The sequence below is a fragment of the Limulus polyphemus genome, unplaced genomic scaffold (genome assembly GCF_000517525.1).
Source record: "Limulus polyphemus unplaced genomic scaffold, Limulus_polyphemus-2.1.2 Scaffold219, whole genome shotgun sequence".
Lineage (NCBI taxonomy): Eukaryota > Metazoa > Arthropoda > Merostomata > Xiphosura > Limulidae > Limulus > Limulus polyphemus.
This window is the reverse complement of record NW_013665829.1, coordinates 374718-389446: the sequence shown is the minus strand read 5'-3', so window position 1 is coordinate 389446 and position 14729 is coordinate 374718. Positions and strand designations below refer to the sequence as shown.

The 14729-nt window shown below is 33.1% G+C and overlaps 1 protein-coding gene across 1 annotated transcript; it reads left to right on the top strand.

The window, feature by feature from the left end:
* The first annotated feature begins 2872 nt into the window (after positions 1-2872).
* LOC106478510 (suppressor of SWI4 1 homolog) lies at positions 2873-11971 on the top strand. Its single transcript, XM_022382136.1, has 3 exons — positions 2873-2881; positions 10131-10304; positions 11570-11971. The coding sequence occupies exons 1-3, from the start codon at positions 2873-2875 to the stop codon at positions 11969-11971; spliced, it is 585 nt and encodes a 194-aa protein (XP_022237844.1).
* The last annotated feature ends 2758 nt before the right edge of the window (positions 11972-14729 follow it).

Genomic DNA, 14729 nt, shown 5'->3' with positions numbered 1-14729 from the left:
AGATTCTCGAGAGTAAGAATCAACACTATATGTATATACGTAAACGCTTAAATTAAACTGAAATTTCTAGAACGCCTCTACACGCCTATAAATATAACCAACTCGACGCGCCGAAAAATAGAATATTTATTATTAGTTTACTATAGTCAGTGTGCTACAAACTTTGGAAGCTATAACTGTGAATGTTATAACGCTTATCAGTCGAAAAACTTCAGATATTTGACCAAGAGCATTTGCAAAGTTCGACCATTACAACTCATTTAAGTTCAGTGGATTCTCATCGGACATTAGTATTTTTTACAAAAAAACATCACGGTGGAAAACCCGGTGTGTGTGTGGCTGGTGGATAACAAGGACAAAGCTAGCTAGCTTCCCGTTAAGCGAATTGTACTTACATCAACTCGTAATTAACTCGCTGATCGCGAACCCTCGATAAGATATTGAAGTTCCAGACTAAAAGGAAGACTTTATATTGCTTGTAAGTTTGTGAAACTTTTGTTTATAAATAATTGTTTGTAATAACTATTTGTAATAACTGTTATTGTAACTTATACTGGTGTGTGTATAATAAAACGTATTTGTGTTAAAAAAGAAAACTGTGTGTAAAAAATCTTGTTTGCAAATATTATGAACTGACTATATATCAGCTTTTACTTAACTACTAAATCCAAAGTGCGATTTAACTACTAAATTTAAATTTGTCAGTTAACTCAATTTCAAGCTATTTGAAATTATAATACGTAACAAATCATAAACAACATTTTATATAACTATAATCAAATTAAATTGTTTAGATACAACTAAAATGCAATGTTCCAAAACAACTTACATCAAAATGAAAAAATTTACTTAGGCTAATTAGCTTTGTTAATAATAATAAAAACAACAAATGTTCAATATCATTAACAGAGCTTCTTCTCATTCTCAGTTAAATACAAAGACAGTGTATATTGCTTTTGAATCATTCTTTTGCTGTTTATCAGTTTTCGTCTCCTTCGTTGTTGGTGCCCCCAGTGGCAGAGCTGTATGTCTGCGGACATACGACGCTGGAAATCGGGTTTCGATACCCGTGGTGGTCAGACCACAGATAGTCCATTGTGTAGCTTTGTGCTTAACTTCATACAAACAAATCGTTGTTGGTAACTTTATGTTAGTTCTATTGTAAAGCAAATATCAAAACCCAATCAATTAGCCCTTGGGTGAGAAAAGACCTTTCATCCATTATGGGAGAACTTCATCAGTTTTCCTTTTTCACTTTCACACACATTCATGCTAAACCCGAACTATTGTTAAGCCTGTAAATGATATTCATTGTAATTATCCATAACTGTTTTCTCCATCCTTCTTTACTGCACAAGGACAAATTGAACTCGGTGATTTAATATCAGTATATAATTAATGAATTAAGTCACAATGTCTGGTTCAAAAGTGATGAAAGGAGTCTGCTAGTCAGTTCTTACTCAATAACCACGGATAAAGTGTTTCTTTGTTTACTTAAGTATAACTTCAGTAGAAACCTCGGTCCGCTGGAGCCACCGAAGTAGAAAATATCACGTTTAAGAGTCGAGATAACATCTAGTAATGAAAAAATACTACAGTGTTAAAAACATTCCTCAAACGGTTGCAGTGGGCCGCCACGTACTGACAATGTTGTCAGTTTCATATACTTAGTGTTCTTATAAACAGGCGAGAGATCAACAGCTTTGAAGGTAATTATTTGAATGTACATACTCGTAGCTAAAGACTGATTTCTAGAAACTGTAATATAATTACATTATTTAGGAATGATTTATGTTTATCAGTTTGCTTGTTATGGATATTAGCGCAAAGCTAAACATGAGCTTTCTGCGTTAACTGTCCCTAATTTTGAATTGATAGACTATAGGAAAGGCAACTATTCAACATCACCACCGCCAACTCGTGACTAATTTAATCGATTATAACCAATATTTTTGTATTTTGTTCGTAAGACAATTTCTGTTTAATTTTCGGGAACTTATCAATGTATGTTCATTTCAAGTATTCCTTTTTTTCTTGTTATTTGCCATTAAGCATTAATGATACATGTCCACGTGTTTATGATATAAAACTACTTTTAAAATTATATTGTTGTAATATCCTTCTTCGGTTAACGGGTTGTACTATGTTCTAAGACTTGTCATTAGTATTTATATAAATAATACGCCTGCGTTTGTCTGTTCGCAACTTTTCTCGCAAATTTCTCGATCAAACGCTACAAATCTCATATCGTTAGAAAGCCCTTTGTCCGAGGATTCCTGGTTACATATTGGCTTTTCAATTCAAAATCACCTTACATGTCTTTTGTTTAGTTAAGCCTTTCAATGCAACAAATATGGTACACGATGGCACAGTGTCGTTGTCACACACGATGACTAGTTTCGATTTCAACTTTATATATTTTTATTTACAAAGTATTTCACACAATCAACACTTAATCCGGGTGTAACTTCCTTAAAAAATGAGCATTACATAAATAAAATTTTTAAGGGTTTTATCGACTTCTTCAGGTGTAAAATACGCATGCGCAATTCGTTCAAAGCCATGTGTGTATCATTTTGTGAACACTCATTCAGACGTTTCTGCATAATCAGCTAAGTTTGCTTTTATTACAACTTTACATTTACATTACTTTGCAATAATTTAGCTTCGGTTCGTTTCATATACAGCTAAAAACACGTTTTAGCTACTCTTTTCTTTAGTATAGGCTTTATTATTCGTTTTTGTGACGCTCATAATTGTTTCATACTCTGTACACTGTTATAGATATCATTACTTTATTTTAAGAGTAGTTTTATTAAATAAAGTTAAGTCTACGTGAGTTTGTTTGTATGACCGCGTAATTTTTTAAAAAATGGATCAGGTTAGTAGATCGAACACATATTACCTACAAAATAAGCGTAGCTTAAATGGTGTGCGTGAAAATGATATAATAAGGAAAATTCAAGCGAAGAGCATTGAAACAAATACTTTACGGCTTACAGCTAGTACTAATATTGTTTGTAAGTTGTGTTGTTGTAAAAACGCTTCACTCAAAAGGACACGTAAACCGAAACGTTGGTAGAATAAAGTTTTTCTTCAGATCAAATGATTTTACTTCTAGAATAAGAATGTTTTTGTTCGTGCTTACTTCACCTTTCATGCTCGCTACCCAAGTTAAAAAGTGTTAAAATCAAAATATTGCTGTACAAACGTATATCTATCTATACGTTTTTATTATTACTTGAGTGTTTTTGGCATATCAAATTTGTTACAAACGCTCACTGAATTACAGGACTATTTTTCATATATAATTAATTTTTCGCCGAAAACATCTCATTGCTCCTGTAAAAAGGAAAGTTTTATAAAGATTCAGGAGGACAAAATTTAAACATTTCTGAAACTTTAAAAACTCATGCAGACTTCTAACGCTATAATATATGATAACAATGTATGACAATCATACCATATATGACGTTATTAACACATATTGACTTATTATGAATAAACGTTAATGACTATCATTGAAAAGGAAGTAAAAATCTACACATATAAATATCTAACGTGGTTTGAATGCAATAGAAAGGTGTTGCCTTTCACGTTGACAACAGAGATTTAACTACATAGATAATACATGAACTGGCGAATAAACTGCTTAAATTGTATTAATAAGAAAAAATATTTTTATATGCCCTACAAAATGCTAGAAGCAACGTCCCATTTCAGCAGCTTCTTTATGATAAGAACCAAGTAGCCTTACGATTGTTGTTGTTTGTTATTAAGCACAAAGCTACACAAAGGGCTATCTGTGCTCTGCCCACCACGGGTATCGAAACCCGGTTTCTAGCGGTATAAGTCCGCAGACATACCGCTGTGCCAATGGGGGGCAGCCTTACGATAAAACAGGAAATAATCTCTTCCTGTAAGACAAGAAATGAGATTTGATACCGGTTATAAAATATTTGTTTGATTATTAGATATAATGTAATTATTCTACCAAGTCCAATATAAAATCTTAACTTTTCTCCTCAAAGAGGATAATCAATTTTCTCGACAAACTATCTGTGAAAAAAGAAATATCTGCTCGAGATTATTTATCCAGAGAAGAAATGTTTGCTCGTAACGCTATCTCCAAGAAGAAATAATACGAGCTCTACAAAAAATTTTTGAGATGAAATGACACGCGCTCGACACACTGTCTTAGTATGGAAAGAAATCAGGTTGGCACACCATCTCAGAGAAAAGAACATGTGCATGCACAGCACGACGCCTCTGATAAAAAGCATCTCGACAAACTATCTATGAAAAGATCACAACAACTATGATAAAAACGCCAGCACAACACTTTATATCTGAGCAAAAGTAAGATTTGTTTGATAAAATATTTCTAAAAGTCAATAATATCGACTCGATACACCATCCATAAAAATAAACATTATTATCTCTACAAGACATCTTTCAATGATAATAGCAGCTCGATTAGCTATCTCTGAGTCAAACAAATGCTCAAAATACTTTCAATTAAAAGAATGAGAATCATCCAGGTAAACGTTATTTCTGAAAATTAATATCAGATCTACATAAAATATCAGTGAAGAAATATTATCTCGAAGACCGTTTATCAGTTCTTTGCAACATTTCTGAAACATAGTAATGCCAACGAGACTAAACAAGAAAGACTGCCGATCCTTTCAATAATTTTCTAAAGACTTACTGCTTTAGTGCTGTAATCTCCTAATCCTTTTGGAACTAACCAAAGCCATACCCCTTTTCACCTAAATTATCTCCAACCGATGTTCTTTACATCGAACTTCAAAACAGCAATGACCTCTTAAAGTACATCCACGCCCAACCAAAGCATTGCCTTCGTCCTCAAAATGAATGCTGTGGTTATGAAAGAGAACCCATGTACTCAGAAAACCACTGTGATGGAGACTCTGTGGACGTTTTTTTATCTGTTTGGTCTAATATTTGGCCTTATCATCTTTCGCAGAAACTTATTACAATTATAATAGTAATGTTGTTCAAGAGTACGTAATCGTGATCATTAGGTTATAAACGAATGACATTGGATGAAGCAGTTCCAAGGAACGAACATTCTTATAAAATGCAATTAACTTCAGTGTAATTAATACTTTTCACCTAACGTGATTCAATTTATGTTTTAAGGGACTTATTGTGATACAGATGATTATATAAAATTCTAATTTTGTTACATACATAATAACAAAGCTTATTAATTTCAAAATTGTTTTCTTAGACTTAATTATAATTATAATCCCCGTCCCACCAAACATGCTCGCCCTTTCAACCGTTGGGGCGTTATAATGTGACGGTCAATCCCACTATTCGTTGGTAAAAGAGTAGCCCAAGAGTTGGCGATGGGTGGTAATGACTAGCTGCCTTCCCTCTAGTCTTACACTGCTAAATTAGGGACGGCTAGCGCAGATAGCCCTCGTGTAGCTTTACGCGAAATTCAAAAACAAACAAACAAACAAATCAGAGTACGTTCCAAGTCTGAAAATGAAGGACCAAGTCATGACAAGAATAAACAAATAGATTTCTAATGCATAATCACGAAAGTTTGATCATATATTCTTAAGATCTGTAAATACAGAAGAAATAAGAATGTTTTATTGATAAATTTGATATAACAAGAAATACCTTGTACATATAGTTGAGTGTCTATTTATGTCGAAAGATTATTCAAAGGAAGAGTATGATTTCTATCGGGCTCTTTTCTCTTCGGTCTTCCCAGTGACCGTGGATCTGAGGATCCATGACTTGCAACTCGTTGCCACTAAAAAGTCTCCACATTTGGGGCCCTTATGTGTGTCATAAGAGTGACTATCAAAAAACAATATTCATTTAGGGTGTCCCAAGAGATGGTGGTGGGTGCTATTGAATAGTTAAATTCCCTGTAGTTCAAAGTTAGGAACAGCTAGTGCAGGCACTATATTTTTTATCTTTTTGCGAACGTTAGAAAACAAACAGAAAACTCTCGTCTTCAGACTGTTCGTCACAAAATGCGCAATCGTAATTTTAAATTAAATGTAATTTTTCTTGTTTTGGGGTGAAAATGTTTTCGCTTAATTTTACTCAGAATCGAAACTTTAAACATAAAGCACTTTCCTACATAAACAAATTGTGAGAAGGAGTAATAAAAAATCCCAAAAAATTTCTAGTCATAATATACATTCACAGCACAGTAAAGCCTTCTATAGTAGTAGTTCTCAAATTTTGTCAGAGCGGATCCTCTTAGGCTAAAAAAAAATGCTTCCCTATAGTTTACGATCTGAGAGATTGTGCGGGAAAAATATCGCGCAGCATAGGTATGACATGTCGCGGTTACTAAGGGACATCAAGATAAAGTCATATATTCTTAAAATTACTGATTTAGTTTTTCTTCCGTTCTACTAAATGATAGTAAAGTTAATGGAAATTAAATAATTATAATACATAAATAACTGATGTTAGAAATAAAATAAATAATACAGTGTAACTAATCTCTGCTCTAAAAATCGTAGCTGTAGATGACTTAAATAGAATTGATAATAATTACAATTCACTTACTTAATCTAATTCATACCATAATAATCATAGCTGATGGGCATTTATGATAAAAATAAAACCTAAACCAGCACTCTGTTTGTCATATTCCTGCAGGCCTGATGATCCTTGATTTGGGGCTAAATGTCTTATCGGCAGTGGATATGACAGATGCAGTGCGAATGACATATTATAACATATCCTACTTTGCCTTCACTCATAAGGTCTCAGTAAAAGTTATTTAAGATAAATTTTCTCTTTTTTTTTGGACTGTCCCCTCCCCCAGGCACATTCTTAGCGCATTTATCTATTTTCAAAAACATAGAGTGACGTTTAACGTTTTCCATTTGATTATTTCTTTGAAATAGTAATGTGTGAATTCTCATATAATTTTGCATGTTAATATATATACATATAAACACTCTGAAACAATAAACGAGTTGAATTATATTCGTCGTTAGTCAAAGTATAATCATACTTAGCTTAAGTGGCTCTTCACTGGTTGGCTTTAATTTGAAGTGTACTACAGATTTAATTACTCCTGGTTTTCTTCCTCAAGGTTATACTTTAAAATTGTTTTCTCTTGAGTATCTGTTGTTTGTTTTTTCACCTTCGACAAACAATACAAACAGATGTTTCAGTTGTATAACAGTGAACGAAATAATAGTTATATAATTTATATGTCACAGACAAACATTTCTTCAAGCGTTGAAATATGAGAAAGCGTGCAGTTAAACTAATTTTAGAACTTGAAAACTAAAAGAAAATATTTTAAAACAACGATTATTTTATACACAATTCAATAACATGAGATTGTTTCCAGTCTCCAAATTACTAAAATAATAACTTATTGTACAAGGTTAAAAAGTGGTAAAATTCCCGACATGACTGGAAAACAATCTCATACACTACATATTTCAACGTATATCTTACGTCATCCTCAGGATATATATACAACAAACGTCTTTTTTTTCTCTTCTAGAAAATACTTGTGCAATAGAGAAACACACAAGTAATCTATTAATTAAAGGTTGTTCTCAGGAAGCTGAGATTTATGACAACTGATAATAAGCACCTATTAACTTTTTAAAATAAATACACGTAACACTGAAATACTGAAACAAAAAGGCGCTAGATGACCATGGTATCCATATTGAGATTCATTCTATTTACATGATGGCGCACATTTATCAAGAATGAACTAAGCCTTCTAGCGTTTACATGCCGCGCACATATATCAAGATTGAGTTGCCTTATCTAGCAATTACATGATAGCGCACATATATCCAGATTGAGCTGTGCTATCTAGCGATTGCATGGTAATGCACAAAATTGAGCTGCGATTTCTAGTAATTACATGATAGTGCAAATGTCAAGATTGAGGTGCGCTATTTAGCGATTATAAACCACGCGCACGGGCCCCCTAGTGGCACGGCGGCATGTCTGCGGACTTACAACGCTAGAATCCGGGTTTCGATACACGTGGCGGGCAGAACACAGATAGCCCATTGTGTAGCTTTGTGCTTAATTACATACAAACACGCGCACGGTTACCAAACACTGCTAGTATAATCATCTCCAGATCCTTTAAAAACCAATGTCAGAATGATCCAGCGAAACGATAATACTGCCACATCCGTTCCTATTGTTCATATTTTGTTTAAGAGTGCACAAACAGTTAATGATTTTTTTTGTCGTTTTTTTTAAACAATGTGGTTGTGACTGAAGTTAACTGTTAATTTTGCGTTGATTACAACAACGTCGTTCTCCGTCTGGCTACCTTAATATCAAACAACCAATTATAAGATTTAGCTGACGATCATGAGATCTCAATGGGCTATGCACAAGTTAATATATCACTTTGTTATTTTCCTTAAATAAAATTGTTATAAACAAGAAAAGATAGAGACAAAATTATATCGCTTAAACCGGCTGTCTACAGGTTAACGTATTACTAAGTACACGTATATGTATGTATATATATTTGTATGTAGTCAGTTCTGCCCAAATCTAAAGGACAGCAGAAAATGTGACGAACATTGAACAGTATCTACTTCATCTAAACAAACAGGAGGCACTCAGTCAGTGAAATTTCTCTTCTGCCATCATCATACAATGGTCAAGTCAACCTGAGAATGCCCATAACTGTGAAGATAATTTGATGACAGAGGTGATGTGCTTAAAGTGATTGGTAAAAACATACTTAGGTGCAAGATTTGTTTTTCTAACTGAAGTATATGTAGAAACATCCCAAACAAAATTGCAATAGTGTCAGGTACACATTACTTAAATGAGGTTGTGAAGAAACAGCAGAAATCTATAGACCATACAGACCATGTCCAGATTGTTACCCACCAACATCTGTATTGTTCTGGCAATGTTGATGAATGTCCTTAGCTATGTATGATATCACAGCTATGTAAAGAACCTTTCACTAAACTCAAGAAATTTTTTCTCATAGTACATTTTGATTGCTGTATGATCCTATCCTTCAAGATACATGGCAGATATTGCCACAGTATGTACCATTTAAACCCAATGTTTCAGATTGTACATACTGTATGTAAATCCCAACAATCATAGAGAAATTGCAAGTATAACTGCAGCATACTTAGCTGCTTCAAGAAATCTAAGTCACTGAGATCACCGTTAATGGATCAGTTGATTAAATTCAAATTCACAACAGTTTGGTTTGTAACACAATAAAGTTAACTAAAGACAAAAAGCTTGGATAGTGGAACCATCATGCATGTTTGTTACAGATCTCTTACAATCACTAAAAAGTTTCTATGAGATGTGCCTATGAAAATGGTGTAGTGCAAAAGTCAACTGATGGTGCAAATTAAAATTTAGAAAGTCAAAATGGTTTGTGGGTCAACTTACAGGATGAATTTAAACATAATCTGCTAACAATGTTGTGCATTGGCCATCAGTAAAATTTGACGGCTTGTCGAAACGTTGTACATTTGCTGTTATGTTAAACTTATATTAAAGTTTTTCTTCATTACCCATTCAAGCCGTCTCTAGCCATTATTAATGATTGAGGAGTTGCACTTGGAGTTTGAGAGAAAGCTGAACTACCACCATAAAATTGCTAGAAACTTGGCTGCTGGTTACCACCACAGTGTGTAAAGAATAATTTCAATGTGATTTGTTGAAATATTGATTAAATTAATCTTCAAAGTTTAATCTAAACACAGTGTTCATGTCTGTAAGTGTCAGAAAATACAATCATAAGGATGAGCATGATAAAGATAATAATTATAATGTGTTAATTATGGAGAATAACTTGTTTAGATAATTACCACTGGCCCACTAAATATCAGTATTAGTCTTTATGTAGTGAAACAATAATACAATTCAAATTATAGCCTATTCATTTTATCAAAGGCCTCTCCACCACTTGTCAGCTTGCCTGTCCCGCTCTCCTGTCTCTCTTGGTATGGAGCTTTCCATCTTGCCACATTACTGTTATCTTTTTTCCTTTTTAATAAATAAGAGTTACAAACTGTTACAATAGCAGACATTGAGGAATCTGTAGCTGAATCTACATGTGCTTGTATCTTTTGTTTTTATTTTTACAGAAAGGAAGATCAGCAAAAAAAGCTCAACAAGCTTTGGGAAACAAAGAACCCGAAGAGCTGGTTAAAGCTCCTCATACTTTTGTAATATATCGAGGACGATTAGGGAAAAATGCTGGGGAATTAATGAGAGACTTTAAGAAAGTGATGGAACCTTTTACAGCATCTGATTTGAAGGTATTTTTTAATTATAGAGAGTAAAAGCATGAAAGATTCTATACCAGTTTTAGCTATCACACTAGGTTTAATAGCTTATATAAGTGGTAAATGTCTATTAAATGAGCTATAGTCTAGTAATTTAATGTTTATCTGAAGGTACATGTTTTCTAACTGAACAAATCTAGAAAGTAAAGGCCATAGCTTGAAGCGTAGTCTGTAATTTTTATATATTTTGACTTCTTTAGAGTAATATATTACATGTTTTACATGCAAGAAAAGATGGTTAACAAAAATAGGCAATGAATAAATATTCAAAAAATATGAGTCTCATTGACCTTGGTTTAATTACATACTTTTTGGATGAACTAAGCATGCTTTAGCTAAAAGGAACTCACTATTAGTGTTGTACTTGGTAGCACTCAGCATAGTGAAAACTGCAATGTTAGTTTCATTGCAACTGTACTTTGTTTTAAACATTTATTCATAATTTTTAATCTTGTATGAAAATTGGTATAATCACTAGTAAATATCTTGTAGAGGTTTTAAAGTGGAAGCCGTACGGCTTCAATAAAAGTTTTTATTGTGTAAATATAAAACGTTGTTTTTAATTGATTATTTATTATAATTTTAGCAAAAAAAAATTTTAAACACAAGTGCCGGTAGTGGATACTTAACGATATATAATAATTGTACTTTGGTACCCTGTTTTTATCTCACAAGCACCATGGTAAGCACTACTTTGATTAATTCATCCCACTTAATTCTTGACTTAATTACTGCATGTTCACAAGATGGATTAAAAGGTGCATTGATACAAATTGTTTGTGAGGCTTGAATGAAGATTTATGTTATTTTTGGAATATATGCACAATTTGAACCCAATATTACTTTTGTGTTTTACTTTGTACCATTTTCAATTATGTTTAGTTAACCAGTATTATTTTTAATAGACCATCGGACCAGTAGGTGAATTGTAGAAATTGTTCCATTTTTTTCCTGTCTCTGATAAACACAAAAATCAAACCATTATTAGGATTCTGAATAATTTTTGATGCTTCTAAGAAAAGATTGTTATATGAAATGTCAGTTTTGTCTTATGAATTTTTAAAAACATTTATCTGTTACTAAATCATGAGCACACCTGTGAATACTTTGAAGTTTTTGAACTTTTTTTTTTCATTTAAGAATTAAATTCAAAAAAGAAATTTCTTTTTAATATTTTGAGATAAAAATATTTATTAATAAGAAAAAAAACATATTTAATGCTGTTTAATTCAATGTAGGTCATGAAAAGAAATAGTGTTAAAGATTTTGTAAGTGTGGCTGCAATGATGAATGTCACCCACCTGGTTATCTTCACCAAAACTAAGATAAGCATGTACATGAAGATTGCAAGGCTTCCCAGAGGGCCCACTCTTACTTTTAGAATCCAAAACTACTCTCTTGCCAGAGATGTCCTATCATCACTGAGGAGACAAGTCACCTATGCCAAGCAATTTGAGCACCATCCTCTGTTGGTTCTAAACAATTTCACAGGAGAAGGAATGCAACTAAAACTAATGGCTTCCATGTTTCAAAATATGTATCCTTCCATTAATGTAAACAAGGTAATGTTTTCAGTAAATTCTGGGTTATGCTTCTTTGTGATTACAGTTTGTTGTTGTCATCTAAAACCTACTGTATAGTGTCCAGCAGCTGATATGTTTAGATTTTCATTTGTTAGTAGCCTACGATCACCCAAGTCTAATTTTGAGTTAGTTACTAATTCTTCTGCTATTGTTATTACTAGATATTAATTACTAATTAGTGTATAACTTATGTTTTTGGCTGCTAATCTCCTGTCATCTTTAACAAAGTCCTGAGAAGGCCCATGTCTGTGGCTGTAATGATAGAAATGTCTGGTGTGCAATCTGCTTGTCCATGGTTTCGAATTAATAATTAGACTTAGTTCAGGCCTTGGCATTAACTTGTTTCAAGGTTGTTTTTTTCTCCAGTTCTAGCAGTGTTATTCCTCCTGAAAATTAACAGTAACTGTATCATTATTAGTTATTTTATGTATTAAGTGTGAATAGATATTTATATATATATATTCTATGCCATATTTTCAAAGTCTGTGGTATCTCACTGCTGATGGCCACCCTATACTAAAAAAGTATCTTATTAATAAAAGTTATGGTGAAACATTAGAACAAATAGGCCTAATATTTGGACAAACTAAGAAGGATGTTGACAAAAATCTTCTGCAGTGTACACAATTTTTATCTTATTTCCTATGAGCGACCACTTGGACACAGTATTTCTAACCACATTAGTGGCAAAACTGCACTACAGAGGCCAAATGGTGTGAGTTTAGTTAGCTAGCCCATGTGCTATTTACCCTGACAACCAATCAAATGAGTTGAAGCTGTAGAATTGCTATCCCCAATTCCTGACACTTAGGCTGGCTATGCCATATAGTTCAAACAGAGATTGCAAAATCAACTTGGCACAATGAAACAGTCTTGTTAAATACAGCTATAATAACTTCTTTACCCATAATCTAGCATTATAAATTACTAAAATGCATGTATCATGGGCAGTGTTGCCAGGTCCTGCAGACTTCCTGGAAATTGGACTACTTGGAAAAGATGGCCATTTGAAACATTCATGAGTCGAGAGTAGTTACTTTTTGAGCTATTTTTAACAAGTCTTTTTTTTTTCATATTAATAACTATGTGAAGTGCATTTTAGTGTGCAGTTTTCCCTTGTTTATTTTCAGTATGCAGACTTCTTTTTTTATAACTGTTTGGGATATACCAGCACTAGCATTTTAGTACAGGAATTAAACTGTATCTATTTGCTAATATGAAAGGATTATGAAACTACTTATGCCTTCAGAGCTTCCTTAAGAATTTTTTGTTCACGATGATGTGTGGATGAACTGTTGTTTAGGCTTCTGTAGAGTTTTTCTTCAAATTTATCTGGGTGTCTTCTTCTGTGAAAGCTTTTAATTGCTGTTTGTTTATATCTAGCTTAGGTTAAATTTGGGCTATAAACAGTGTAGAGATCTCTCAATACTGTTATTTGTGGATGTATTGATAGTCAACCATAAGAGTCTTTAAATACTTCTTCTGAAATATGTATTAGCAATGTTTTTAGTTTCTTTTAAGTGTTACTAACAACACTAACCAGCAATTTGCTAGTTTTCTAGCATTAATTTTGGACCCTGCTATTTGTGATGATAATTGTAACAGTCTTGCTGTAAGTAATGTTATGGTTAACTGCTACTATTCTGGAATGGCTCAGTTTTTGTATTATTTATATTGCTATGTAGTGTTTGATGCAGTTTTGTAGAAAGTTATTGACTTATGTGGTACAGTATTGTTAGTATTTACCATACATTTAGTGAATCCTTTGTTCCTTGCAGGTTTTTACCTTATTGACATAACTGAATGAAACTTATGAAATGGTGTAAATATCTATATGCATAATTTCCTGGAAATTATGTATTTAATGATAATTTTGATAGATATATGTTAAAGCGTTCAAAGGAATTTTTTATACACTATTGCTATAACTTTGTTTTTGAAACTTTGAATTTTATCATATAACTATTAGGTCGTCAAGAAATTAATGTTGCTTTTTTTAGATGAAAAAACCCTAGCAACTTATATATCAAAACAAAATACTTATTAAATGAAATAGTCTCCATTCTTATCAATGATGCTTTTCCATATTACAATCAGGTTGTTAATGCCCTCATTAAAGAAATCACTTGGCTTTGAAGCAAAAAACATGTCAATGTCCTCTTTAACACCTTCCACATTTGCATACGCGTTCCCATTAAGATGGTGTTTCAGTGAACGAAAAAGATGGTATTCTGATGGTGCCAAATCTGGAGAATATGGTGGGTGGGGGAGAACTTCCCAACCCAACTCCATAATCTTGTGTTGTGTCAAACATGCCACATCTGGACGTGCATTGTTGTGGAGAAGAAGAACACCTTTTTGATTGACAAGTGAAAGGTGTTTATGATGAAGTGCTTGATTTAAATGTTCCAGTTGCTGACTATAGATCACTGCATTGACAGTTTTGTTTATTGAGGAGTTCGAAATGAACTACTCCTTTGATATCCCACCAAATGCAAAGCATCACTTTCTGTGGATGGAGTCCATGTTTTTTGGGTCAGAAGTGATTTTTTGTCTAGGACTGAGCCAGTGTTTTTGGCATTTAATACTCACATAGAGAATCCATTTTTCATCACCAGTGACAATTCTGTCCAAAAATGGTTCACGTGCCAGAAGAGACAAAGCAACATTCACACATTGGAAACGATGATCATCAGAGAGTTCGTGAAGCACCCAAACACCTTCTTCATGGAGTTTTCCCATATTCCTTAGATATTTACATATCGTCTCATGAGAGATATGCAATTTCAAGGCCATTTCACGAGTGTGTTGCCTT